The following is a 13,704-nucleotide window of genomic DNA, read 5'->3' as shown; positions in this document are numbered from 1 at the left end:
TTCATGGCAAAAAAATCCAGTCACATCCAAACTTTTTAAAATGTCATACAGAAAGAGGGGATGAATCTCTTCTAGCACAAAGTTTCAAGCCTTCCCTACTTCATTAAAACTAGCCTTCCCCCCTAAACAGTTTCTGTTTTGCAATTGCTGAAGTGCATTTAGAGGCTTCTCTCTTGAATTAATGCTAGTTGTGTTTTAAAATAGCTTATTTCTTTCAACAAAAAAAAAGGAGAAGGAGATCATCTTGTGCACGGAAAAAGCCTGTCATTGATCTAGTGGTTTGGAAGCATTTACTTTTTCATGGTCTGCAGCTGGTTTTGCAACAGCACCGCCAGGTCTCTGCTGCACTGCAGTAACTACTTGGCTGCTTGATGCATTCACAGAAAGTACTGCCCTTGAGTCAGCTTTTGGGGTCCACCAGCCTGGTTCCCTAAAGTGTCAGTGATAAGGCTTGTACATTAATCGTCCAGGGAGATCCAGCACAAAGAAGATCCAGCACATTACACTTCTAAAAATTTAGCAATGTGGTTTCATTGCACATTTACATTTGTTCCAGTGTGTCACTGTTTCTGTGGAAGCTAACTGAAATAAGACATAAGGCTTCCCATATCTGTGCACACTATGACAATCCATCTGCTGTCCTTCCCATAAAGATTTATTCTCCCCTTTTCTCCACGCATAAACCACACATTAACAAATAGAATTAATTATATTTTATCTGCAAGTCGCATGCTATAATGTCACATCAGGGTCACCAAGATTCCCAATCTTGAAGGCTAGAATTATTTTAAATAAGTTAGCTTTGGCCAAGCATAAATTCGTCCTCCCAATGAATTTTTTGTGTGATTTTTTTTTTTTTAACCCCTCCCCTCCTTCACTCCCTGTAGTCTGATGCTTTGATGGATATGAGACTCTTTTCCTCCAAATGAACACATTAGACACTCAAGAAAATGACTTTGTTGGCAGAAAATATTTCATTTCCATGATGGAGAGAAACTATTCCCAGCTGCCCAATGGTTAGAGTTCCCAATGCCAGACACAGTGAGGGCCCAGGACAGCAGTGGATGTTATACTGTCTCTAAGGTGACACACAAATGATACAGGCGGGCTCTCCTCCACTGCTCCAGGAGGAAACACTGCAGCTTGGTTTATTTGACTTTATACTTACTAAATGCACCATCAGGTCATAAGTCCTTACAGCAGCTACACTGGAGGGAGGAGGAAATGTGAAAAATGTCCTGTGGGGAACAATCTTGCTTTGGCAGGAAGATGGCTGTAGTGATGTAACTGAGTCTTATTTGGTCTCTACATCCTTTGATTCTATGAAAAATGGATGAGAAGGATGAAGTGACTAAAAACCCCTGCATGCCCCTGGGACCAAGCAAGAACATTCTGATTCGTGAGGCCCCATCGTCTACTCTCACCATGCACAACAAAGTCATGGGGTTTGTATTGCGTTGGATTTTTTTTCTTTTGTGTAATCTTGTATGCTCATTAAAATGCCTGGAGAGGAGGACTTAGAGTTCCAGGGATTGTTAGCGGAATACAAGACAAGTCAAACCCAACCATGGTTGGTCAGGGGGCTGTCTGAAGTGACTCCACGATGCCGGTCCAATTCTCAGTGGATTGGTGTCCGTATCACAAAAGCTTCTGTTCCTTTTGGCACCTGGGCTGTGCCCCTCTCAGTGGAGAGGCTAAGAACACAAGCAGCTTACAGCAGAGCATGGACATAGTTGTACTTTTCCCTGGTATTAGGAGATCAGCTGTGTCAACAGAAAGCTGTGCTGTATCATGACAGTGGCTGTTTCTTCATGTAATGCCAGCTACGGCTTAACCAAGCTGGACACTGTGGTTTTAAGCTTCTGCAGAGCCCGTAGATGTTTGGATCCTGGGTTCATAATAGAAATTAGGACCAGCCCTTAATGTAGGAACTTGATTAGAAATAAGTATCTTTTAGCATTAATAAGGCTGCTGTTGGAGATCAGGAAGCCTCACAACATCATACTGTAATGATGTGGCACAGTGACATTTAAAGTGGCACAGCTAAATGTACTTTTCTCCCATACTGCAGTACAAAGCAGACAAGCAGATGCCAGTCAAGCTTTGTATTAAAAGGCAGTCTTTTCCCCAAAGCACTGGAGGATATGCTGCTTTTGCCAGCTTTGTTTCACATTTGCTGCTTTTTCCATGACCTAATTATCACAGCTACTAAATGGTCAGTGGGGGGAAGATGTGAAATTCTCAATATTTGAGAGCCAAACAGATTGTGACAGATTGTAATAAAGTCTGCGGCACAGCTCTGCAAATGACACAGTCAGCTGCACTATTCAAGGATCCCTGTCTTTTCATGACTCTGCTGTCATCAAGTTTCTCCCTAGCCATCAAGTTTTTCTTGGGAAAAACACAGGATTATGCATGGAATTTGTGGAAATAGCCATGTGATATATAACACAGTAAGCATGTGCAAGAGAGATCTCCCCCAGAGGGGAAAAAAGAAGAACTGAGTGTAGTGACAAGATGGGACAGATTCTCAGGACACTGCGGGCAACAACCTACCTTTTCAGCTGAAGCTGAAGAGATTTCCTAATAAAGTCATTCTCCACCTTCACATAACTGAGTTGAGCTCAAAGGAAGCCCAAGGACAAGGTAAAAGACCTCGGCAAAGCTACACTCAGCAGCTTGACAAGGTAAGTGCCTGCATTGCACCCCATCCATTCCAGAAGCGCCACTAGCATAATTTTTCAGAGGTGCCATATACCCAGGGGTCTCTTTGGTTTCTGAGAGGCCTGCAGCTGCTCCAAGCCTCTATCAGGCAACACATTTGAAAAGATAAAATGATGCAACACTCTTTGCTCCACAGGGCAACAAGATAGATTTTAAAACATTCAACACCTCTCCTTTTCATGACCACCGTCAGACGGGCAGCAGGACACAATACCCCTGCATCTGCTAGCCCAAATGAGCTTGTGAGGTAGGGAGAGGTGGTGTTTGAAATGACTTCCATAAAGTATTCTGTGAGTACCGATTTGTTGCTATCCAGAACAACAAGCATCAGCATAGCCATCTTCTTTGGTGTTCCAGATCCCCAAGCTAGCCCTGAGTGGTAAGGTAGCTGCGCTGTTTAAATGGCTTGGGCGTGTTGTATGTAGTTTCGTCATTAGATGTTGGTTTAAACTGCCAGTAAAAAAAGGATTCAGCTGCACTGATTTGAAATGTACAGCCCTGGTTGCCTGAGAAGGGGAACTTCATTTGGAAATCCTGGTGGCTGAATCAGAGACTACATATGTGTCCTCCAGTTCTACTGGCATAGGCAATGTGTAGGAGGGTAACGGCAGGCAGGGGCACATGCCCCTCCTCAAGAGCACTGGGGCCCCCCCCCCCCAACCGGCCCCCCCCCCGGGGGGGGGGCCCGGGGGGGGGGGGGGGCCACACCCCCCCCCAAAAGGCCGGTGGGCCCCCCCCCCCCAACCGGCCCCCCCCCCGGGGGGGGGGCCCGGGGGGGGGGGGGGGCCACACCCCCCCCCAAAAGGCCGGTGGGCCCCCCCCCCCCAACCGGCCCCCCCCCCGGGGGGGGGGCCCGGGGGGGGGGGGGGGCCACACCCCCCCCCAAAAGGCCGGTGGGCCCCCCCCCCCCAACTGAGCACTCCAGCTGGTAGGGGGGAACAGAAAGTGGCTCTGCCAGCGGTAGATCCCCACTGATGCCCGCATCGTGCCCTGTTGGTGCCCCCCCCAATTCAGGAGGCACCAGTTGCCCATGTCTACTGGAATAGCAGGATGTAATGCCTAAGTAGGGGGGAATCCAGGCACAGAGAGTAGGGAGGGAAGTCATGAGATCCTCAGGACCCTGTCTAAGGCAGCCTGGATCAAAACTAAACCAGCAGCAAATAGAAAACCCCAAATCCAATTCTATTGTGTAAGGTTTATGCTGTAGTTTCCTTCTCCAACCAAAAAGGATTCCTCAGCATTTTGTGTGGCTAGAATTTGAAACGAGAGAAAATGTAGAGGCCCTGTAAACTACCCTTTCCAATAAAGCCATTCCATGAACCTGAGCCAAAAGCTCTTTAAAGCATTCAGCAATTGTCCCTTTTAATTCCACCCAGCAATTGTTGTAAAACCAAATTCTCCATTACTACTATGACAACAATTTCAATATATAAATGGTAATATTTTTCCAAGGATGTAGCTTAACATGCTTACTCTAAAGGTAATTTTCCCCCTTTTAAACAGGGAAGTCAGGGATTTCCCCAGTGGGCTTCTTTAGTTTCCTGCTGACTGCTCACTGCAGCAGAGTTATTAACAAACTGAAACAGACCTACAGTCTCTGTGTGACCTGCTGGAGGTGTGTCTGTGATCACAGGCTTGCTTCTTGTCACCAGACTTCTCTCTTGCTGTAGGTTACACAAGATGTGAGGTGCTGCTGGTAGGTTTTTCACAACTCCCTGCTGCAGGAGTCAATTGGGAAAAAAACAGTTGGGGGTGGGATGAGAGGTGATATACTGGTCCTTGTAGGGGAAAATTTCTGCAGTCCTAACTACTCTGAATCTAAAGTGCATAGGACTCAGGGCATTTATACATGTGCATTTTCGTGCTGTGACATGCCAGAGATCCGGCATGTCAGAGCAGACTCGATTAATCAGATCTCTGGCACAATTAATTGAGTCTGCTCTGCACATGAGCTGATGCACACTGCATCACATCACATGAAGTTGTATAAGTGGCAAAATGCGCATCAGCGCACAGAAAATGGCAGCGGGGCGCTTTTGAACTAAAACACTGTCGATGTGTTTTAGTTCAAAAGCGTGCCACCACCATTTTCTCAGCACTGACATGCATTTCACCATTTATACAAATGCATGTGGTGCAGCACTGAGCACTTTTAAAAGCACATGTACAAATGCCCTGAGGGTTCCTTTAAAATAGTTCTTTCATCTAAATGCAAAAAGGTGCGATTCCAGCCCATGTAGATAGACACAAGCTAGCTGTATACTCACTTCAGCAGTATGGGCACCATCACAGGCTATGTAAACTCAGGGTGGATTAATACTCATCAGCAGAGTATTCCACCACAGCTCCATGGTTATCAGTACCCAAGTTAGGTACCTTAAAACTAGCATATGTCTACCTGAGTGGCAGTCATAGCTTCAGATTGCCCTGTAGACATACCCTTATTCTGAAAAGGCACAGTATTATAAATAGTGCTGTTATTTTTAAATGTTCTGTTGTATTAAACCTGCACTTGCTGATTCTTCATATTCTGCTGATTTATAACAGCAATCAGGAGAGTGAAGCTGTGCCCAGAATTTCATAAATGCATGTAGCCCTGTAGTGTATTAATGGAATACAAAGTGCACCTCCAGGGTCGTTATCACTCAGATAAATTGCCCAGAATACGTGCCTGGAAGGGCAGAAACATTAGAAGGGTTTTCATGAGCCAGACTGACTTAGTTGATTGGGGAACAGTAGAAATTAAGAGTGATACAAAAATGGCTCCAAATGCAGAAGGGGTATTTTCTTAGGGTCTTCAAGGGAATAGGAGACAGCTGACCTTCCAGCAGTTCGCAGCTATGGTGAAGTCAGTGAAAATGGAAAATGCAACACCTTGGAGGGGAGAATCTTCCTTCCTGTGGTTTTGGTTACTAAGTCAAACCGTGAATAAATCTCATTTTCTCAGACTCCAAGCTAAAACAGCAGTAACTGCTGCTATAGTACCCCTGTGTCGTAGTAGCAATTTGTCATAAAAAGCCCATTGACGTGAAAGGAATGTGACAGTAAATAAGTATACACCAGGCACACAACAGGATTGGATCCCTGTGGATTGGTTTGCAGGATTGTGTGAGGTTTAGGTAGACTCCAGAGCACTTCATCAAGCTGCTGTGTGTGGTGTCTTGCATGAGAATCCCTGGGAGAGGGTAGAGGGTTTGATGTTCGTCGGCTGACTCTACTAGATCAAGAAGAGGTAACAACACTTCCTGGATTTTGCCTCTGCAAATTATGGGTTAGACTGATTTACCTGATGCAACATTGCAGGTTCCCAGTTGGTAGTAAGTGTTGGTAGAAGTAAATATGCTGCATAAGTGCTGCTTGGTGCCCTGCTAGCTAGGGGGCTCTGAACTGGCGCCTGAAAAGAATTTGACCAGTTTGGGATGGACTGGCTCCATGGCAGGCAGCAGAGATGCTGATTCCTTGGCCCCCACATGCAGAGTCCCTGTTGCAAACCAGAAAAAGGGCAATATAGGGACTGAGAACATAAGAACAGCCATACTGGGTCAGACCAAGTCCATCCAACCAACAGTGGCAAGTAGCAGTTGCTATAGAGGAAAAGTATAAGAAACAAGGCATGTATAAACTGATCTGTCTTCTGTTGTATCTTCCCAATTATCAACAGCCATAGGTTAGGGATGACGTGAGTCTGAGGTTACATCCCTGAATACTGTTAAAGGGCCCCTGCTGGACATACCCTCCATACATTTGTCTAATGGCTTTTTGAACTTGGTTACATTTTTGGCAGTTAATTCCACAGGCTTGTTAGGTGCTATGTAAGAACAAGAGTGGTAGTTCCTTTATTTGTTTGATAATTTCATGGGGTGATCCCTGTTGACATCAAGGTTTGAATTTCACATTGACGCTTGGGGGAGCTGAATGCGGCAGCGGCAGCAGCAGAGAGAAGCCGCAGGGCAGCCCAGGCATGGGCTCCAGGCGGCTGCAGCAAAAAGCACCTGGCAGCCACGAGGGGGAAGGGCCATTTTTCCCCCGTGCTAAACAACAGTTTCTCCCTGACTGCTGGGGGAAGAAGGAGTCTTGTCTCTTATTCAGGGCTCAACCCCCTCAACCCTCCCATAATTCAAACCCTGGTCGTGGTATGTGGAATAGTAAGTAATAGTTCTTTTTTGCAAATGTACGTATGTATCACCAGGTTACAACAGCCAGGACAAATCAGCTATTGGTTTCCTTTATCATTTGAAGAAAATTTCCTTAGGGTCTTTAAAGCCCTCATTATCATTTTCTTCCTTTAGTAATAGCTGCCCACAGGGCTTGTATGAAGGGTGATCTGTTGAGAACATATGGGAATCGCTGCTTTATGGGGCTTCTCACCGTGCAAGGTGCTGCAGCGTTGCCTTTTAATATGGTATGTTCTGGTCAACCTGTCATTTTAAATGGGTCTACATTATTTTTGTTTTTTCATCTCCTCCTACTTCCTGGCACAGGCAGACACTTTGACTTTTATGCTGTTCTAGCAAGGTTTGTATGGTCCTTATCAGCCAGGTATCAGAACAGCTACCAGAAGCACACTGAAGTGATGCAGCTAACATCTAGCATCACAGTGGATCGTCTCCCATAGGTGAAATTGTGGGGAATTTATTTACTTCTGTTTTTCCATAAAGGATGCAAACTAGTGCATATAAACTATGCTGTGTGCTTACATTAAAGTATGTTCAAAAAAATGTACCCTAGAGCCAGAGAGAAAGTTGATGAGGCTTATGATCATCTGCCATCACCTACCCCCTGGGGGGGTGGGGGGGGGGAGAAAAACAACTGAAGTACTTGAATTATACAAATACATTTTGTAGCCTATGCATGAAGCTATTCAGTAAAGAGTTTTTAGGGTTCTAGGCTGTTTCCATTTTTACCTAACCAGTTTTCCCTAACTTCTTTTTGTCAAAACTTGTCTCTTGCTGAAAAGAGGGACTTATAGTTCTAACATTGAATTAGCTTAATATTAGGTGGTTCTTTCCATAGTTATAAAATGCTGCCACTGTCAGACCAGCGCTGGAACTGCAGGCTGGTAAATCTCACCGAGGTCTTGGAGGATCCTGGAAGATTCCCCAGGCCGCAGCGTGGTGTGTTGGTTCAGATGGTTCTTTCAGGGGCTTCAGTTCTCAACTCCCTTGAAGGATAGATGAGGTGTGAATAGAAAGCCTGGAGACGTGCTCCTCTTTGCCAGTCAGCTCTTAATGATTATGTATCAAAAATAATCAGTTTTCAAGTAAAAAGATGGGTTTTTCCTTCCTCTTCTCAGCCTTGCAAATGGGACATCAAACTGAGTACTTCCCTTCTAGTACTTCCACTCTAGCAGGAGCAGTTCTGCAAGCCAAATTATGGCCTCAGTAATGTGCCTCTTCATAACAGTTGTCCTCAGATTAAGGATCATCTTTGCAATCCCCACATGTTAAAGTTCTGCCACCACAGATGTGTGTGGGCAGGAGGGTTTTACAGGCATTACTGATTTACCCTGTACAGCTTTCCCTCGCTTTATGCTGTACATGCATTCCTGGAAAATGGCGCATAACTCAAATTTGCATAAAGGGAAACTACTTTACACTGTAACAAATAGGGAGACGTTCCAAGACCTCAGCTGCACTCACCCCCAGACCCATTTCTGCCACTTTTACAAGACAATTTTGGTACTCACCAACAACAGACAACGGGCACAGGGCACTACCGTAATGGGGATGGCAACTACAGAAACACGTCTCACAGGCAACAAGCAAGGAGCACAGATCCACACAGGAGACCATATTTTGGTGCATGTCACTCTCACAATGCACCACACAAAGCAGCTGACTGCAGGCTTCCACCACCCCGTTCGCATAAGAGTGAATTCACCTCACATACAACAAATTTTTGGTATAAAAAGGGTCATCTCATAAGAGTGAATCTGTACATATAGAACCCACCTAAAGCGAGGGAAACCTGTAATTGAAACTTAGTAATGCACCTGATGAAATAGCACCCAGCTCTCACCCCCTCCCCTGTGTTGGTTCTTCAGGGCTAACAAAAGGAAATAACAGCAGGAATGATTGTAGTCTGTAAAGTTGGGACATATACACTCACTAAACACAAGGGGCTCTGCTGGCTCACAAGGGTTTAGATCCAGTACTGCAACATCTGTCACCTACATGCTGCCCAGTGGACTCCACAGCTCTCAGGTCGTTTCCCAGCCCTCCCCCCCCAAACAATGCATTGGCATAAGAGCAGGAGCATCAGGGTTCAGGACTTAAGCCTTGCCCCTTTCAGGGACATGGGAACTGAACTCCATCTGCGTGGAAGGGAGGCATTTCCTGCTGCTCCGAACTCACAGCTACAAGCCTTTTGTGGCAGAGCTGTTAAGCCAGGTCACACCCATTTTACCCAGCAGCCCAGTGATAAGAGCAGTCATTAGGAATAAGGGGGGCCCACAGTTATATCCCTCTTTTTCTGGTTTGTAGCAGGATTTGAACGCAGATCTCCCACCTTTCAAGAGAGCCCTAAGCCCTGGATTTAAACATGGTTCTTGCACATCCCAGACGAGTACTCTAATCACTGGGCTATAAAATAACCTCGGCCTCTCTCACACTCTCTCTCATGCACTCTCCTCCCAGTTAGACAGAAACAGAAGCATTTCTGTAGTGGTTTTCTGCATCCCTCAGGGTAGTGCTTACTGGCATATGGATAAAAGGGCGATATCTCCTCTTCTTCCTCCTCACTGTTTTGTGCACGACTCGGTCTACTCAACATGTTCCAAAAACCACTGCTGGACTAAGCCTCACAGTCATGATAAGCAGGATGTCTTTTTACAAACCTTGCTGGGGTATAGCCATCTAGCAAAAGCAGATCTAGTTTTTTGAACAGAGGGATGCAGATAGCATGGTGCATCATCACATATAGCACAACACTTTTTTCCCTAGTTAAAAAGAAACTAGAAACTTTAATAGGCCAGGGGCTTGGGGGTATATTGTTCAGTTTAAGATCCGAGCAAAAATAAATATAACTTTATTGGAATGGGCATTAATTTGCTATTCATATATCCTGTATAAAAACAAAACAAACAAGGCAAAAATAATCAAAAGATGTTTCATTACTTCTGGAGCCCTTAGAATTAAATGGACGTCTTTTTAAGAGTCATAAAACAAAATCTAGCTTTCTTGAGCATCTTGACAGTGCATCCAGTGTTTCACTGAACATTATTTCCACACCTGAGTTAATGTTTCTGGTAGTGTTAAAAGCATTTTGCAGAGCTGTGAAATAGGAGCTAAATAGCAGAAACAGGTAACAGACAGCAGACTTGCAGCACAAAGGCTCTGCCTTGATTAGCAGAACCATTAAAGACCATTAAAAAGGAGTGAGGGTCGTTAACACCTGTGGAGTGGAGAGTTTAGAAGGGATCAGGTAGATGATAATGAGCCATGATGTCAGCTGACTCCCTCAGGGATGCTGCCTACTGCAAGGCAGTTGCTTTTAAAATTTGGGTGGAGCAGGGATCAAAGTGGGGGTGTAACTGCACCACTTTCCTGTCCATCTGTCTGTTATCCTTCCCCACCCCCCGGGATAGCACCCAGTTTTTCAGTTTAAGTGCTGAAGATAAGTGTTGTTGTGCACATGACTAGCAGCAAGAAATTTCAGTGAGTCCAGTGCAGATTGGGCAGGGTTAAGTGGCAGCTGAAGAAATGTTTTGAGAATCCAGATTTTGGATGTGGGTGTTTAAGATTGCAGTTACACACCTAAGAACCTTCCTGGATTTAGCCCTAAATGCCTCACAAACATTAATTCATCTTCTGAACACCCTTTAAGATGATATTATTATGCCCATTCTATAGATGGGGACCTGAGGTATGGGGTCAAAAGGGTCCACTGATGTTTGGCACTCAAATTGAGACCCCAAGGACTGATTTTTAAGAACACTTATTTATCTAGCACTTTATCTGTATAAAGCACAGCTCCCACTGACTTCAGTTATAGCTCTGAGTGCTCAACATTTCTGCAGATCAGGCCCTAGGGTCTCAGACTGGGCCCTCAGAAGAGGAGAAATAGACCATTAGTTGACTGCTTATGAGAAGTTTGGTTTTAAGTGACTTGCCAAGTGTCACACAGGAACTTTGGCAGGGTTAAGGACAGACCGCCGTTCTCCCAGGCGGCTTCCAGCTGCCTTAACCAAGGAACTGCCCTTTCCCTTCTGAAATCCTCTGCCTCATTAGTTACCACGTTCACAATTTCTACCACAAACAAGGCAGGGGGGAGAGGGTCTACACAGCACAGTTGCAAAACCCTGGTTCACCCAAAAAGCAGCTTGATCTCATGCATTTGATGGAGGCAGGGAGTCCTGTGGAAAGATAGCGTCCGATCATTTAACTATATACTCTGTGGACATGCTCACTCTCATGTATTTTGTGCTGCCTTTTTACCAATGTTAGGATTTATTTTTTTTAAACCTATTCAAAATCCTCAGTTAACAGTTCAGGAAGCAGAAAGCAAAGCAGCAAATCAGGCAAGGGAAGGGTACTCAGGGAGGGTTAAGAGTACTTCTGCCAGAAATTTGGCCTGGAAGATTCCTGGCTGAAGAAATTCCTGAACTCTTTCTCTTGCTGCCTCTTGCCCTTACTCTCCATTTCCTATTATTGTTTCTTCATCCCTTGTATTTCCCACTGCCAAACAAAAAAGGCTCCTAATCATTCCTAATCACTATTAATGATCCATCTTATTCTGGGGCACATCTGTTGTGGTAACTGTGTTAAAACCTTTTAAAATATATTTTGAAACATGATTTATAAACCATTTCTCAACTATTTCATAAGTCCCAACTGCAAAGGGGCTTTTGTAAGCACAGAATTGTGCAGAGCTGCAGGAGAACGACGTCTGCCGTGGGTCATGTCTTTATGCTGTGACTTGGTTCTGCTCACGACAATCCTGCTTCATTCTGCTCCACGAACTGATGCATTCCTAATCCAGAGCAGCAAACTCAGGCTGTTGGGTGCCTAGGATTGATGTTTTGCTTCTGTGCCATCTGGGATGCTGGGGAAGCTTCCCTGTTTGAGGTCTTCCTCTTATACACTGAGTCTTCCTGTAGTTTCTCTTTTTTTTCCCTCTACTGAAGAAAAATTTTAAGTCAAAACAAGCAAGTGCTTGACTAGCAAATTGCCTTGATTAGTAATCCAGCATGCACAATGGTTATATACCTTTTCTATATACATAGTACCTTGAAGCTTAAATTCTTTACAGTTTCTTTAGCTGAGTTGCCATGACACATGTAGTGCACAGAACATGGCATGAACCTATATCTTCCACCGATTGCTCTCTTTAACTGTGACCCTTGCGCATCCTACTCTTGTTTATTATCTTTTAATGAGGTGTCATGTGAATAAGACGACTCCTGTGGTCACAGAATTTTGACCTACGTTTGCCCACATGACCTTTTGTCCTCCATTTGTAATTGGTGAGTTTGTTGCTACTTTGCATTTTTAAATCGAGTTTAAAGCAATTTCACTGAGAAATGAATCTTGCATTATCAGAGTTGCATAAAGGAAATGCCTTCTTCCCATAACCCTGACCCAGAAGGCATGTGGCTGAATGCTGTCGAAACTCCCGCAAGTCCAAACACTGCTATTGTGCAGTTAACTGATTTTTCTTCATTCCTTGTGTCCTGATGCAGAGAGAAGAAACTGAAAGCCAGAGTGCAGGAGTTAGTGAGTGCCTTAGAGAGGCTCACGAAGAGCAGCGAAATCCGACATCAGCAGTCTGCGGAGTTTGTGAATGACCTGAAAAGGGCAAACAGGTAAAGGATTTTCTAGCGAGCGGATGCACATATGATTTCTGCTGCACTCCCTTAGTGCGCTGTTAATCATTTTCCTGCCCTAATGAACAGGCTTTACATCCTCAGCTTCACGCCAGTAGTCTGAAAGGTTGCAAGGTTATTCCTGAGGGCAGAGGGTAAATCCCTCTCACTCAGCACAGTGAGAACTCTGTAGCAGGATGAAATGGGATCAAGTTATATTGCTGCTGGGCTGTTCTCTTCCCCCCCCACCCCAGCCCCTAAAGGGAAGCATTACAAATAATTGCTCCATTTAGCCATGCTTATGATTTACAGCACCTTGCTGCAATCTCCCCTTCCCTTGAGCCTGGCTCATTCATCTCTACTGATCCTTTCAAATTTGCTTCTATAATCCCATGCAGTGAACTGTTTGGTAGTGTCCTGTCCCATCCCATCTCCCTCCCACCCCGCCAGCTGGTCTGCATCAGCTGTAGATTTTGATATACTGAGAGTCATTGGTCTCTCTCATACTCAGAGTCCAGTATTCACCATGTAGTGTCATTTGTGTGCTCTAGTCTAACTGTCACAGGGTGGCTCGGCCATTGTGGTGACAAGCTAGCCTAGCTATTCAGCCAGTATCCACCTGGTGCTTTCCCATTGAATAGAAGGGGGACAATAGGGATTTGACAATAGTGCATTTGGCAAGTAAAATGTTACATGTGTTTCATAGTTTCATAGTTTCTAGGGTCAGAAGGGACCTGAGCAGATCATCTAGTCCAACCCCCTGCCATGGCAGGAAAGAGTACTGGGGTCAAACGACCCCAGTAAGGTGGTCATCCAACCTCCTCTTAAAAACCCCCAGGGTGGGAGCCTGCACCACCTCACTTGGAAGCTGGTTCCAGACTCTAGCCGCCCTGACCATGAAGTAGCGCCTCCTGATGTCCAACTTAAACCTTCCCTCCGCCAGCTTGTGACCGTTGTTCCTGGTCACTCCTTGTGGCGCTCGGGGGAACAGGGACTCCCCCAGCGCCTGCTGATCCCCCCAACCAGTTTATAACAGGCCACAAGATCCCCCCTCAGCCTTCTCTTTTGAAGGCTGAACAGGTTCAGGTCCCGCATCCTTTCCTCATAGGACCTACCCTGCTGTCCCTTGATCATACGAGTGGCCCTCCTCTGGACCCTCTCCATGCTGTCCACATCCC

General features: G+C 45.3%; 1 protein-coding gene across 2 annotated transcripts in view; it reads left to right on the top strand.

Annotated features, from left to right (window-relative positions):
- Window positions 1–13,704, top strand: part of MCC (mutated in colorectal cancers) — a 377,421-nt gene that overhangs the window by 358,642 nt on the left and 5,075 nt on the right. For both annotated transcript variants that reach the window (XM_019517272.1, XM_019517273.1), the window contains one exon: window positions 12,404–12,526. In XM_019517272.1, the coding sequence (XP_019372817.1) occupies window positions 12,404–12,526 (123 nt within the window). The remainder of the gene's footprint in view (window positions 1–12,403; window positions 12,527–13,704) is intronic.

Source organism: Gavialis gangeticus, unplaced genomic scaffold, assembly GCF_001723915.1.
Source record: "Gavialis gangeticus isolate Ggan-Ray unplaced genomic scaffold, GavGan_comp1, whole genome shotgun sequence".
NCBI lineage: Eukaryota > Metazoa > Chordata > Crocodylia > Gavialidae > Gavialis > Gavialis gangeticus.
The sequence above is the reverse complement of the archived record's forward strand: the minus strand, read 5'-3'. Positions and strand labels throughout refer to the sequence as shown.